Here is a 16681-nt window from a genome sequence, read left to right as displayed (position 1 = left end):
TAAAAGTGGGTTAGGTTGGCTTCATTTTGTGCCATGTCAGCGTCTAAGTTATCAAGAAGTGGGCCCATGGACGGGACACAGTTGAGTGGAGCTACAACTATCAGAACTTGATTGGTCCAAGTTGGGCGAGATCTCAAATTCATTATAGATATAAAGATCATATTATGCAAAATGTTAAATCACAATCATTGTTATTGCTATATAATATAAGAAAGTCGGGATACTACAAAAACACATATTCGATGAACATACATATAATTTGATCAATTACAGACATCAAATGAATATATATATATATATATATATATATATATATATATATATATATATATATATATATATATATATATATATATATATATATATATATATATATATATATTGGGATAATTGAATAACCACATAAGGTTCAAGTCGACTAATAGTACACATTGCAAATAATCAAATAGTTTTCTAGTCAAATAAGTCGTAAATCATTTTGACACGAACCACTTATACCAATTTGTAGGAAACACGTATTCAACTTACAAATTACTCGAGCAAATAATGGAAACAAAGCTGAGCAAGTAAAATTAAGTGTTGCAAGTTACAACAAAGAAAAAACAAAGAAACTCAAATATTGTCTTGGATAAACAATCAAATAAATGTGTCAAATATGACAAATAATCACGTATTTAAATTTAATATAAAATAATTTCTACCACAAAATTTAAGTAATCAAATACCAAATAAGATCACAAATGAGCATATAAACACATAAATAAAACTTATTTTCAATTAAACACGTAGTATCAAAATGCTCAATTATTAGACATTTAATTTTGCACTAGAAGTTGCATAAATCTCAAATAACAAATAACAAATAGTTGCAGATACTTATCACAAAAATGCACATTATATGTCATATACACATAATGAGTCATTTCTATCACAAGAAATTTTCAAACAAGTCACATAGTTATAACTCGAGAAGATGGGCATTTTTGTACATGAAACCTCATGCCTGAAATTTAAACTTTAAACTGTGAACATTAAACAACAAACACAAACATTAAATATTCAACTTTAAACCTTAAACCTTAAAAATCAAACATTTAACAGCCTAAATAGTACATATTGTTTTATGAACCAGTAAAAAAACATAAATACGTTGCTATTATGGGTAAAGAACCTCTCATATGTTATTATTATTGGCAAAAAATATAAGGAAACAACCTATATTGCTAGCAAGAGTATAGTGCATTGCTATTTCCTACAATTTCCCCTATTAAGAGTTGCTTGCTCTCCTTTAAACTCATGTTCAACAAGCCAGATCTTTTACAAATTCAATAATATGTTTAAATAACCAAAGTTTCTCATCTCCTTCAAACCATAAGATCCAAAGGTGCATTGCAGATATTTTGACTTCCGTTGAGTTGACTAAAATGGATGTGAGAGTCAAAGTTGATGGTCAATGGCCTTGCATATCAAGCATCTCATCTAAACCCTTCAGTCTCTCCATTCCTTCACTAATCAAGTAACGAATCTTTTGCTTGTCATTGCAATCTTTGTTCTTCTCCATTTCTTGTCTAACTGTTTGCATCAATTCTCCTAAAAACATATTGTTGCAAACAATAAACCCGATTTTTATGACAACATAAAAATTGGGAATCTAATGGTGCTAGAATTGAAAAGAGATCATAACTTATGTTTCTAAAGAGCTAGTTTGACTTTCAAAAGGTCAAACATCATACCAAGGACAAGTGGTGGCCATTATACTCATGTTTTATGGTCTTAAGAGTAACTCAACTACCATATGATATAACAAATACATTTATTATTATTATTATTATTATTATTATTATTATTATTATTATTATTATTATTATTATTATTATTAGTTTTTATTAAAATTGCAATCATATTGTTTCGTTGTATATAGAAAGGAAAGTTTACCTTTAGTATGAGGAGGTGCTCTTTTAGCAACTCGTAATGCTTGTCTATACAGCTTCAGCACTCGAGCACGTAAAATGAAAGTTTGCAAATCAAAGGAGACGACCATAATTGACTATCTCCTGCAGTGCACTCCTATCTAAAATATCATATTAGATTGAGAATCTGCTTTAAACACCTATTTAATAAAATGATCATAAATACTATAATAATCTTTTCGACCATATCTTTTAAGAGTCTATGGTGAAGCTAATAATTGAAATTTGAATGCAACTAAAATGGAGTTCGGCATATCTGTCTGAAAGCAATGATTGATGAATCAATCTAGTGACAACTGATACTAATAGCACACTATCTGAATATTATCCATGAGAATGATTAAGATAGGGAAGAAAAGCAAACAGCTATATGGAATTATTAAACGGATCAAGCAATCGGAAAGCCTAATTAATGGCTATAACAGCAAATCACGGATCCGGGATTCAAAATCGAACAAAAATCACAGATAGGGACTTACCAGGAGGCAGGGGCAGATGGAGGTTCCAGTCTAGAAGGAATGGCGGCGGAGATCGTAGAAGGTCAGCGGTTGTTCAAAAGTTTAAGGATATGGAAGCCTGAGGAGAAATCGTGAAGGATGAAGGAGAGCTATGCACAGTTGAACCAACGAGAAGGCATAGGTCGAGGGTTCTTAAGAAAAAAAACCCCAAAAATCTTAAACGAGAGGATAAAAAAATTGAGTAATCTAACCTTATAAACCAGTATTTTGACAAAAGAAACCATCAACTTTTTTTAATGATATTTTTTCCGGAATATCATATTTCGGAGTAGTTATAGTCATTCTAGAGTTGGGGTTGTACATAGGTATCAGGTCTGAAATCTGACAATCTTGCATTTCGGGCCAACAAAATTGATTCCGGACTATGGATTTCGAAATACGATATTCTGAAGTATTTATGTTCATTCCGGAGTAAATGGTGGTTGACAGGATTTGGGTCCGGAATCTGACATCTCATACGTTCCGGACTGAAAACTGTATTCCGGATTGTACTCCAGAGTGTTGTTCTGACGATGTAAAGTTAGGGTATTTGTGTGTTCTTTGTTTCCCTACATGTAGTATATTTGTCTCTATGTTCATCAGGGTTCTTTGTTAGTTTTTGTAATCTAAAAGATTGAGTATGTATACGGATTTTTTTACAAGTGTTGGTTTCTAATGGAGGTCAATGGCAGCATATCGCGGGATCAATACAATATATTGCTCTAGACTACACATGTTTTGGTGTCGATATAAGCAATGATAATAACTGCGTTGCTTTAATTACGTTTGTTGTTTCCAAGTCCATGTTACACACTAATCAAATACGTCTATCTTTTTAATGTCTTTGATCAAATATAATTATGCAGATTCTTGATGATAGCAATGTCAAATATTTTCTTAGTTTTATTAATAGTATGCCTCCTAAAACAGTACGATTGTTTGTTGTTAATAATGTTATGGAAAATGGTATCCATCGATTTGTCAAGGAAAATCGTTATGGTGACAATAGGCCTTCCAGTGCTAGAAAACCAACCATATTCCTTCTTACAATGACACTATAAATGAGAGTGTGATTTAGTTATAAAGGTAAAGGTGTTGATGATGTTTCTCTAGCAGTTGATAAATTTGCAAATGATGAGGAAAAACTAATGTTGTTGGTTGATGATGATAATATAATTCCGTATGGAGAGCCAGTTGAACATTTTCAGAGTTTCACTGAATTTGATAAGGATGATATTGAAGACGTAGAGGAGGAAATTGGGCCCTTAAAATCTCGAAAACCACAAGAGGAAAATTTTCCTTATTGTTTTTTCGATTTTGAAGAAACACAAACCACTCAGTAGGGTATGTTTGAACCTTTACCATTGCTCGAATTAGCTTAACGAAAATGTAAAGGTGTCAACCCATAGTTATACTTCCTATGCGAAGATCTATCAACTCTTCAAAAGCAAAGAAGAACTTAAGCTTAAATTAGGATTCAAATGTGTTACTGAAGGCTTCCAATATAAAGTGACAAAATCTACAAAAGACAGGTTTGAAGCTGTTTGCTTTATGGAAAATTCTGACTGACAGATACATGCAATAAAAGATAAAAGTACTGATACATTTGTAACATCCCTTCAGAGCCAAAATTTCATTTTTAAATAAGTAATTATAAAAACTAGTAGTCTGAAACATCAATAGTATCAACTCATTTCACAATCAATAACCAGTATTTCAAATAACCCAAACATGTCATAGAAAAGTAATATCATAGTAAAACTCCCAAAGATCTCGTAATGCAGAAATCATAGTGTGATGCGCTGCGATCATGACGGCTCCTTTCCTTTCAAATAAGAAGTATCTGAAACCAAAACTGAAAACCATAAGCACGAAGCTTAGTGAGTTCCCCCATCATACCACATACCATACAATAAACATACTGCCTAGCATATATGGGTGCTGGCCTACCCCTTTGGTCTCTTTCAACCAGTAACCACCGAGCATATCTGGGTGTCGGCCTACCCCTTCGGTCTCTTTTAACCAGATACTGCCTAGCATACATGGGTGTTGGCCTACCCCTACAGTCTCTTTCAACCGATTACGGCCTACCCCTTTGGTCTCTTTCAACAGGTAACCACCGAGCATATCTAGGTGTCGGCCTACCCTTTCGGTCTCTTTCAACCGGTTATAGGGTCTATTTCACCCTTACCACTACCACATAATATCCCAACATATAAGCACATAAATCACATAAGATAATGGCATCTCAGACAATTATCACAAAGACAATCATCTCTACTGTAACAACTACTAGTGGGCCGGCATTAGTGCCTTCGACCCACTTATACCGGGAAGGTAACTCACATCGTGCTTCTGAAATCCACTGCAAGACATCCTTAGCTACCGTCCTGACAACTCCTCAAACTATCAATGCCAAAACACCACCCAATTAGCAATTAGGTCCCACACCATGATCCATAATCCATACTTGGGGTAAAGTAGCCCCTTTACCCCTGACCCATCAAGACTCACAACTAAGGCCCATGTCCAAACCATAAGATCCATAAAGACCCACCGTTGGCCCAATTTTCCAAATTGTTCCCAATCCCATATGGGTCTTATCTTAAGCCCATACTCTCCTCCAATACTCTTCAGGTTACCCCAAGAACCGTTTGGGACAACTTGGTCAAAAGCGTAAGTTAAAGGTCAAAGTCAATGCCAAAGTCAACGGTTCAGGTGACCCGACTCGTCGAGTTGGTCCTTCAACTCGCCGAGTTCTCGTCAACCCTTAGAATCGTGAAAAACTGTTCCAACTAGCCAAGTTCACCCTAAACTCGTCGAGTTTCCTTTGTATACAGCAGAATCGGGAAAAACCATCCCAACTCGCCGAGTTCTCCTATGAACTCGTCGAGTTCTTCAGTCTGCCAATCCACTTAATGAATTAAGATATTTTTCTCGAATCCAACAGCTCCAAACTTCAAATCCCTCCCATTATGATGTTTAGAAGGGTAAAGTTTCCAACGTACCCTCGAAAACCATCTTCTAAGCTTAAAACTCAAACCCTAGTTTCTTAAAAGATGGTCTTGATCCATTAAGCCCCTAAACTCCTACTACAACACTCCAACATACAGATTTGATGTCCTAAGGTGGACAAATCATGTAAAGTTTCCAACTTTACGTTCATGCATGTTATAAAACACCCTCAAATGTCTATTTTGGCTTCACAATGGACATATTGCATGAATGGGACATGAAGGCCATTAAAGTTTGCAACTTTAAGCCTCAATAGGTCATATAGGGGTCAGATCTACCCCATTAACCCCTATAAACCTCTTCTCTTTGGACCATTTGATCAAAGCCCCAAAACTCAAGCTAAAACTTCAAGAAAAGAGATCTAGTAAGCTATATGCCAAGGTGACGACTTTATACCTCAAAGATGCAGCTCTTGATGAAGGGTTCCTGGATCTAGAGTCAGTCCCCCACGCTAGTTGCTTCACTCTTCTAGTCTCCTTCAAGAATCACCAACAAATACTCTTTATGAACTTACAAAACTCAAAAATCGACTTAGGGTCTCGAGATTAGGGTTTGGGACGATGGAGGCTGGAAATGAGGCCGAAACCTAGAGCTTAAGTTGTTTAAATAGGGTGCAAAACCACGAATTTAGGATTTCTCAAATCGTGACCAACTCGTCGAGTTGGACCTTCCCAACTCATCGTGTTGATCCTCAAAACCGCGCACGACATACAATTCCAACACGTCGAGTTTCCCTCGAAAACTCGACGAGTTGGCTTTTAGAAATGAGGTTTAATTCAATTTTGGAAAGTGCGGCAAGAGCCACGTGGGTTCTTGTCGAGCATGGATTTGCTACAAATGTGGCAAGGAGGGGCATATGGCGAAGGACTAGCCTAAGGGATTTTCGGTTTGCTTTAACCAGACTGGCCACTGGAAGGCCGAGTGTCCTCAGCTCACTCAGGGATCATCCCACGATTCTGCTCCTATTGCTTTACGCGTTACTGATGGCCGGCCAGTGAAGGCCGAGACTTCGAGAGCTCGTGGGAGAACTTTCCAGCTGACAGCGGAGGAGGTCCGCGCAGCACCTGATTTCGTTGCTGGTACGTATTTCCTTATTCATGTTATTTTGAGTTTTGTTTATGCTTATACTGTGTGATGTGTGTAAAACCAACTAGTTTTAATCCTACTAACTTAAACACAAAGTCAAACACACGAAAGGCAGTGTACCTATCGATTAGCAGTTTAGTTCAGGTAAGTAGGGTATCGAACACAGGGAACGGTAAACAATTAAAATAAATGCTAATATTATCTAAATAAAACAATTAATAGAAAAGGGGTTTTCTCTAGTTTTGCAAGACTAGAAACTTAAACAAACTAATTCAACTAAATAACTAAAGCAACAACTACTTCACCAAATTTGGATAAAATGTTTCTATTTAGGTTCAACCAATTCACTCCTATGGTTATTTAAGTTAAGGTAGATTAATTGCTATTGGTTACCAATGATAATAGTTAGGTTCATGTTCATTACTCCTAACCCTTAGACAATTAACTAATTTAAGCGTTGATCAAGTGTTTAAACTAATTAATTCCCTAGATTAATTATTTGGGTTAAATAAGATTTGTAATGGTCAATTAAGTTATTAATTCAATTAACCTCTTGTTGGTGGTTTCTCAAACAAGCTCACACATTAATCTTCCTATTTTCTTATTAATCTTAGTTTCATAATCATTACTTCCAAGCATACGTTTTAGCATTCACATAGACATATGAGGTTAACAATTAAGTGATGTTCATGCAACCTAATTGCCTTCCAATTAACAGAAAATAGTCGTGATTAACACATAAGGTTCTTTAACAAACTTAATTTAACAAATCACCAATAGACAATTAAACAAAATTCAATAATTAAACCATAGGAGTTCTTTGGTATTCCCCAAACAGAAACAAAAACGAGTTTAGCTCATAGTTGCAGTAGAAACAAACAAAGAAACAAAGTTTAAGAAAGCAAACATGTTTAATTCCTAAGTCTAAGTGGTAGAATTAACCTAATTGCTTGAATTCTTCCAACTCTTGAAGCTTAGGGTTCCTTAGCGCCTTCTGAACCTTTTAGTCGCAGCTAATCCTTCAAAAATCGCCAGGAGTTCCTTCCCCTTCGATAAAGATTTGATTTTTATAGATATCTCAAAACAGAGTGTACTCGGCGAGTACATATGTCCTACTCGCCGAGTAGGTGTATAGTTATCCGTCTTGGATCAGGAATCGTAGCTATCTTCTGGAACAATCGCGTGTACTCGCCGAGTAACGCCGTCTACTCGCCGAGTACGTTCCGAATCAGCATTTTCTCAAAACACAAAAGTCGTCCGAAATTGTGTGTACTTTTCAGAACATTTTGAATCTCGTCAATCGGAGTTACGGTTCATGAGATATGGCCAAAACACTGACGAGGGGTCAAGCTGTCCAGCAACATCCTTCTTTCTTCAAAATCCAAGATCCAAGCCTCCAATTGCTAGTTCCGCTTCATTTTCCACCCGAGCATGTAATTGTTGCTAAAAAATGAAATTATAAACTAATTAAGCACCTTTTGTTCATTAAATGAGACAAAAACAACATAAAGTATTAAGATAATGCATGAATTTTATGACTAAATATGCCCATATCAAAATACCCCACACTTGACTTTTGCTTGCCCCCAAGCAAAACTGAATTTTAGTACACTAATATTACATAAGACAATCCCAATTGAACCCAGCCATTATGCCAAGACCGCAACGCATGCATTTGTGTCTAAAATTTTCCTAATAACCCCCCATACTCCAAATACTCACAATCCTCATAAACATTCGCCCACTTTTTCCGAACAATGCTCATTTTATGCATCCCTCCGAATCCATCCTCAGAAAATCTCCTAACCTCAAGGTATTTTTGGTTGAGCAACCCAAGCATACATAATCTAGAATTACAACTTTTCGATACCACTATGGAGCTCTTTGGAATTCTTCACTTCTTTGACATTTCATCTTTGATCTCTTTGAATTCACCACCTTGTTGTTTGATTTTTGGTATCTTCAACGTTTTAAATCTTTGGAATTTTAATCTTTGAACTTCATACTTAACTTTGATGCTCCAAAAATTCTTCAAACCTTTCTTGTAATTCTCTCTCTCTCTCTCTCTCTTTTTAACATGTAACTCACTTTTTTCACTCAATAAACCTACATGCTTAAGCAGGGGCGCTCAACTTCAACCTTTATTGGTTAACGATAATAATTTTCCTGGATACATTTCTGGTACACGATGCTAAACATATTGCATCCTTCAAACTAAGCGAGGTCGTGTTTTTGTCCCATGATTTCACTAGAATAAGGAAGCCACAAATGCACTAGAACGTATATAGGCTCAACTAAACATTTGAGTTTTCATGCAATCATCAAATATAATACTAGCATGATCCCTAATTGCTTTTACCAAAAATTTCTAAATTAGCCCTAGCAATTTTAATGCAAAAATTTCAAAATTAACTAAAATTTCAAGATTTTCGAAATTTAACTAATTTAACCAACCCCCTACCCCACACTTAATTTATGCAATGTCCCCATTGCATATTACGCATGATAAAGAACAATAAAATAAAGAGAGAATTGGAACAAACTCCCCTGGGATAGTAGTGGCGAGGTTGATATCTCTTCTCTTCAGCTCCATCTTCAATTGACTTTAGACATGGGAACAGCTAATCCATGTCTTGGGTGTCAAAATCTCGTGTGGTAAAGTCTTTATAAAAGCTCCAAATATAAGGGAAAACTCTTGGAAATACTCGGAAAATGATCTTCAAAGAATAGAACCAATACCCATATCAAATTTCATCAAATCTTCAGCTCAAAAGTAAGAAGAATGAGCGACTCGTCGAGTAAGTATGTAAACTCGCCGAGTTGAAGCGTAAATGGCAGAAGAATCGTGAATTTTCACATGCACTCGGCGAGTCCATAAGATGCACTCGGCGAGTAGACCGCTGTGTGACAAAAAGTTTATACTGCCCAAGTCCGTTTCTGATGTATGGGGGTTATATAAACTAATAATTTCCCTCATTTTCTTCAGGGAATAAACACTCTATAACCCTTCTATCAATTGGACTCATAGCTTGACTCAAAACTTCGTTTCCTCTCTCGCCTAGACTCGATTTCTTGCTTCGTCAGCCTTGACTCTAGACCCTCACATGCATCCTTACACTCAAACTGAAAAGATCAAAAACAAAAACCAAGTAATAAAAAAAACATTAAAATAAAAAAAATCCTAAATTATCCTTAAACACTAAAAGTTTAGAAAGAAAAAGAAAGGAAAACTCTAATGACGGGTTGCCTCCCGCAAGCGCTTCTTTTTGTGCGAGTCTTGAGCTGGACTCTCAACTTAATAAACTTCCAATATACTCAATGCCAATCCACCCATTGCATTGAATATTTTCTTTGGACCAATTTGTAAAATTTGGCTCTTTTCTTCTAAAATTGGCCAAACAAGCTTGAATACATAAAACCCAAGAATCTTGACAAGGGTTGGAACCGGTTGGATACTAATCAAAAACGGATCGTGCCTCAGAACTTTCTCCAAAGTTGGAGTCGTCACCCCACGCTTCGAAACACAAACTGAAAATACAGGGGGCCATGTCGTGGTAATGGTCAAACTACAGCTTGGTTCCTGCAATTCAGCTTGTTCTTGTTCTTCGTCTGACCTCTCTGCTAGCAACCTTTGCAGCTCCTCCAAGTCTCTTTCTGGATTAAATTCATCATCTTGTAACTCTAGCTCTTGTGACTCGGATTGTTCTTGTTCGTTAGACAAGAAGTTATCTAACCTTCTTCCAAATTTCTTCAAATCATCATCTGAGTCATAATCCTCATCTTCCTGCACTACTTCCTCAAGAAAAGCATCAAAAGCATCGAGATTTGGAAAATACATAATACATAAAAAATAAAAATAAACTAAATAAAAAAAATTAATCAACAAATAAAAAAAAAAATAATAACAATTAGCAAATAAAATTAACTATTTAGAACCGTTCCCCGGCAACGGCGCCAAAAACTTGATGTGTGTAAAACCAACTAGTTTTAATCCTACTAACTTAAACACAAAGTCAAACACACGAAAGGCAGTGTACCTATCGATTAGCAGTTTAGTTCAGGTAAGTAGGGTATCGAACACAGGGAACGGTAAACAATTAAAATAAATGCTAATATTATCTAAATAAAACAATTAATAGAAAAGGGGTTTTCTCTAGTTTTGCAAGACTAGAAACTTAAACAAACTAATTCAACTAAATAACTAAAGCAACAACTACTTCACCAAATTTGGATAAAATGTTTCTATTTAGGTTCAACCAATTCACTCCTATGGTTATTTAAGTTAAGGTAGATTAATTGCTATTGGTTACCAATGATAATAGTTAGGTTCATGTTCATTACTCCTAACCCTTAGACAATTAACTAATTTAAGCGTTGATCAAGTGTTTAAACTAATTAATTCCCTAGATTAATTATTTGGGTTAAATAAGATTTGTAATGGTCAATTAAGTTATTAATTCAATTAACCTCTTGTTGGTGGTTTCTCAAACAAGCTCACACATTAATCTTCCTATTTTCTTATTAATCTTAGTTTCATAATCATTACTTCCAAGCATACGTTTTAGCATTCACATAGACATATGAGGTTAACAATTAAGTGATGTTCATGCAACCTAATTGCCTTCCAATTAACAGAAAATAGTCGTGATTAACACATAAGGTTCTTTAACAAACTTAATTTAACAAATCACCAATAGACAATTAAACAAAATTCAATAATTAAACCATAGGAGTTCTTTGGTATTCCCCAAACAGAAACAAAAACGAGTTTAGCTCATAGTTGCAGTAGAAACAAACAAAGAAACAAAGTTTAAGAAAGCAAACATGTTTAATTCCTAAGTCTAAGTGGTAGAATTAACCTAATTGCTTGAATTCTTCCAACTCTTGAAGCTTAGGGTTCCTTAGCGCCTTCTGAACCTTTTAGTCGCAGCTAATCCTTCAAAAATCGCCAGGAGTTCCTTCCCCTTCGATAAAGATTTGATTTTTATAGATATCTCAAAACAGAGTGTACTCGGCGAGTACATATGTCCTACTCGCCGAGTAGGTGTATAGTTATCCGTCTTGGATCAGGAATCGTAGCTATCTTCTGGAACAATCGCGTGTACTCGCCGAGTAACGCCGTCTACTCGCCGAGTACGTTCCGAATCAGCATTTTCTCAAAACACAAAAGTCGTCCGAAATTGTGTGTACTTTTCAGAACATTTTGAATCTCGTCAATCGGAGTTACGGTTCATGAGATATGGCCAAAACACTGACGAGGGGTCAAGCTGTCCAGCAACATCCTTCTTTCTTCAAAATCCAAGATCCAAGCCTCCAATTGCTAGTTCCGCTTCATTTTCCACCCGAGCATGTAATTGTTGCTAAAAAATGAAATTATAAACTAATTAAGCACCTTTTGTTCATTAAATGAGACAAAAACAACATAAAGTATTAAGATAATGCATGAATTTTATGACTAAATATGCCCATATCAAAATACCCCACACTTGACTTTTGCTTGCCCCCAAGCAAAACTGAATTTTAGTACACTAATATTACATAAGACAATCCCAATTGAACCCAGCCATTATGCCAAGACCGCAACGCATGCATTTGTGTCTAAAATTTTCCTAATAACCCCCCATACTCCAAATACTCACAATCCTCATAAACATTCGCCCACTTTTTCCGAACAATGCTCATTTTATGCATCCCTCCGAATCCATCCTCAGAAAATCTCCTAACCTCAAGGTATTTTTGGTTGAGCAACCCAAGCATACATAATCTAGAATTACAACTTTTCGATACCACTATGGAGCTCTTTGGAATTCTTCACTTCTTTGACATTTCATCTTTGATCTCTTTGAATTCACCACCTTGTTGTTTGATTTTTGGTATCTTCAACGTTTTAAATCTTTGGAATTTTAATCTTTGAACTTCATACTTAACTTTGATGCTCCAAAAATTCTTCAAACCTTTCTTGTAATTCTCTCTCTCTCTCTCTCTTTTTTTAACATGTAACTCACTTTTTTCACTCAATAAACCTACATGCTTAAGCAGGGGCGCTCAACTTCAACCTTTATTGGTTAACGATAATAATTTTCCTGGATACATTTCTGGTACACGATGCTAAACATATTGCATCCTTCAAACTAAGCGAGGTCGTGTTTTTGTCCCATGATTTCACTAGAATAAGGAAGCCACAAATGCACTAGAACGTATATAGGCTCAACTAAACATTTGAGTTTTCATGCAATCATCAAATATAATACTAGCATGATCCCTAATTGCTTTTACCAAAAATTTCTAAATTAGCCCTAGCAATTTTAATGCAAAAATTTCAAAATTAACTAAAATTTCAAGATTTTCGAAATTTAACTAATTTAACCAACCCCCTACCCCACACTTAATTTATGCAATGTCCCCATTGCATATTACGCATGATAAAGAACAATAAAATAAAGAGAGAATTGGAACAAACTCCCCTGGGATAGTAGTGGCGAGGTTGATATCTCTTCTCTTCAGCTCCATCTTCAATTGACTTTAGACATGGGAACAGCTAATCCATGTCTTGGGTGTCAAAATCTCGTGTGGTAAAGTCTTTATAAAAGCTCCAAATATAAGGGAAAACTCTTGGAAATACTCGGAAAATGATCTTCAAAGAATAGAACCAATACCCATATCAAATTTCATCAAATCTTCAGCTCAAAAGTAAGAAGAATGAGCGACTCGTCGAGTAAGTATGTAAACTCGCCGAGTTGAAGCGTAAATGGCAGAAGAATCGTGAATTTTCACATGCACTCGGCGAGTCCATAAGATGCACTCGGCGAGTAGACCGCTGTGTGACAAAAAGTTTATACTGCCCAAGTCCGTTTCTGATGTATGGGGGTTATATAAACTAATAATTTCCCTCATTTTCTTCAGGGAATAAACACTCTATAACCCTTCTATCAATTGGACTCATAGCTTGACTCAAAACTTCGTTTCCTCTCTCGCCTAGACTCGATTTCTTGCTTCGTCAGCCTTGACTCTAGACCCTCACATGCATCCTTACACTCAAACTGAAAAGATCAAAAACAAAAACCAAGTAATAAAAAAAACATTAAAATAAAAAAAATCCTAAATTATCCTTAAACACTAAAAGTTTAGAAAGAAAAAGAAAGGAAAACTCTAATGACGGGTTGCCTCCCGCAAGCGCTTCTTTTTGTGCGAGTCTTGAGCTGGACTCTCAACTTAATAAACTTCCAATATACTCAATGCCAATCCACCCATTGCATTGAATATTTTCTTTGGACCAATTTGTAAAATTTGGCTCTTTTCTTCTAAAATTGGCCAAACAAGCTTGAATACATAAAACCCAAGAATCTTGACAAGGGTTGGAACCGGTTGGATACTAATCAAAAACGGATCGTGCCTCAGAACTTTCTCCAAAGTTGGAGTCGTCACCCCACGCTTCGAAACACAAACTGAAAATACAGGGGGCCATGTCGTGGTAATGGTCAAACTACAGCTTGGTTCCTGCAATTCAGCTTGTTCTTGTTCTTCGTCTGACCTCTCTGCTAGCAACCTTTGCAGCTCCTCCAAGTCTCTTTCTGGATTAAATTCATCATCTTGTAACTCTAGCTCTTGTGACTCGGATTGTTCTTGTTCGTTAGACAAGAAGTTATCTAACCTTCTTCCAAATTTCTTCAAATCATCATCTGAGTCATAATCCTCATCTTCCTGCACTACTTCCTCAAGAAAAGCATCAAAAGCATCGAGATTTGGAAAATACATAATACATAAAAAATAAAAATAAACTAAATAAAAAAAATTAATCAACAAATAAAAAAAAATAATAACAATTAGCAAATAAAATTAACTATTTAGAACCGTTCCCCGGCAACGGCGCCAAAAACTTGATGTGTGTAAAACCAACTAGTTTTAATCCTACTAACTTAAACACAAAGTCAAACACACGAAAGGCAGTGTACCTATCGATTAGCAGTTTAGTTCAGGTAAGTAGGGTATCGAACACAGGGAACGGTAAACAATTAAAATAAATGCTAATATTATCTAAATAAAACAATTAATAGAAAAGGGGTTTTCTCTAGTTTTGCAAGACTAGAAACTTAAACAAACTAATTCAACTAAATAACTAAAGCAACAACTACTTCACCAAATTTGGATAAAATGTTTCTATTTAGGTTCAACCAATTCACTCCTATGGTTATTTAAGTTAAGGTAGATTAATTGCTATTGGTTACCAATGATAATAGTTAGGTTCATGTTCATTACTCCTAACCCTTAGACAATTAACTAATTTAAGCGTTGATCAAGTGTTTAAACTAATTAATTCCCTAGATTAATTATTTGGGTTAAATAAGATTTGTAATGGTCAATTAAGTTATTAATTCAATTAACCTCTTGTTGGTGGTTTCTCAAACAAGCTCACACATTAATCTTCCTATTTTCTTATTAATCTTAGTTTCATAATCATTACTTCCAAGCATACGTTTTAGCATTCACATAGACATATGAGGTTAACAATTAAGTGATGTTCATGCAACCTAATTGCCTTCCAATTAACAGAAAATAGTCGTGATTAACACATAAGGTTCTTTAACAAACTTAATTTAACAAATCACCAATAGACAATTAAACAAAATTCAATAATTAAACCATAGGAGTTCTTTGGTATTCCCCAAACAGAAACAAAAACGAGTTTAGCTCATAGTTGCAGTAGAAACAAACAAAGAAACAAAGTTTAAGAAAGCAAACATGTTTAATTCCTAAGTCTAAGTGGTAGAATTAACCTAATTGCTTGAATTCTTCCAACTCTTGAAGCTTAGGGTTCCTTAGCGCCTTCTGAACCTTTTAGTCGCAGCTAATCCTTCAAAAATCGCCAGGAGTTCCTTCCCCTTCGATAAAGATTTGATTTTTATAGATATCTCAAAACAGAGTGTACTCGGCGAGTACATATGTCCTACTCGCCGAGTAGGTGTATAGTTATCCGTCTTGGATCAGGAATCGTAGCTATCTTCTGGAACAATCGCGTGTACTCGCCGAGTAACGCCGTCTACTCGCCGAGTACGTTCCGAATCAGCATTTTCTCAAAACACAAAAGTCGTCCGAAATTGTGTGTACTTTTCAGAACATTTTGAATCTCGTCAATCGGAGTTACGGTTCATGAGATATGGCCAAAACACTGACGAGGGGTCAAGCTGTCCAGCAACATCCTTCTTTCTTCAAAATCCAAGATCCAAGCCTCCAATTGCTAGTTCCGCTTCATTTTCCACCCGAGCATGTAATTGTTGCTAAAAAATGAAATTATAAACTAATTAAGCACCTTTTGTTCATTAAATGAGACAAAAACAACATAAAGTATTAAGATAATGCATGAATTTTATGACTAAATATGCCCATATCAAAATACCCCACACTTGACTTTTGCTTGCCCCCAAGCAAAACTGAATTTTAGTACACTAATATTACATAAGACAATCCCAATTGAACCCAGCCATTATGCCAAGACCGCAACGCATGCATTTGTGTCTAAAATTTTCCTAATAACCCCCCATACTCCAAATACTCACAATCCTCATAAACATTCGCCCACTTTTTCCGAACAATGCTCATTTTATGCATCCCTCCGAATCCATCCTCAGAAAATCTCCTAACCTCAAGGTATTTTTGGTTGAGCAACCCAAGCATACATAATCTAGAATTACAACTTTTCGATACCACTATGGAGCTCTTTGGAATTCTTCACTTCTTTGACATTTCATCTTTGATCTCTTTGAATTCACCACCTTGTTGTTTGATTTTTGGTATCTTCAACGTTTTAAATCTTTGGAATTTTAATCTTTGAACTTCATACTTAACTTTGATGCTCCAAAAATTCTTCAAACCTTTCTTGTAATTCTCTCTCTCTCTCTCTCTCTCTTTTTTTAACATGTAACTCACTTTTTTCACTCAATAAACCTACATGCTTAAGCAGGGGCGCTCAACTTCAACCTTTATTGGTTAACGATAATAATTTTCCTGGATACATTTCTGGTACACGATGCTAAACATATTGCATCCTTCAAACTAAGCGAGGTCGTGTTTTTGTCCCATGATTTCACTAGAATAAGGAAGCCACAAATGCACTAG

The 16681-nt window shown here is 35.7% G+C and overlaps 1 protein-coding gene across 2 annotated transcripts; it reads right to left on the bottom strand.

Annotated features, from left to right (window-relative positions):
• Positions 1 to 1156: 1156 nt before the first annotated feature.
• On the bottom strand, positions 1157 to 2658 carry LOC111902245 (uncharacterized). Of its 2 annotated transcripts, none has more exons than XM_042902348.2 (3): positions 2450 to 2658; positions 1936 to 2054; positions 1157 to 1590 (listed from the first exon to the last, which is right to left on the bottom strand). In XM_042902348.2, the coding sequence occupies exons 2-3, from the start codon at positions 2039 to 2041 to the stop codon at positions 1451 to 1453; spliced, it is 246 nt and encodes an 81-aa protein (XP_042758282.1). In that variant the 5' UTR covers positions 2042 to 2054; positions 2450 to 2658; the 3' UTR covers positions 1157 to 1450. The 2 variants fall into 2 exon arrangements, with proteins under 2 accessions (XP_042758282.1, XP_023753862.1); XM_023898094.3 differs by having other exon boundaries at positions 1936 to 2071; positions 2450 to 2654.
• Positions 2659 to 16681: the final 14023 nt, after the last annotated feature.

This window comes from Lactuca sativa, chromosome 5 (genome assembly GCF_002870075.4).
Source record: "Lactuca sativa cultivar Salinas chromosome 5, Lsat_Salinas_v11, whole genome shotgun sequence".
Classification (NCBI taxonomy): Eukaryota; Viridiplantae; Streptophyta; class Magnoliopsida; order Asterales; family Asteraceae; genus Lactuca; species Lactuca sativa.
Note: the sequence above shows the minus strand (reverse complement) of the source record. Positions and strands in the feature narration are given on the sequence as shown.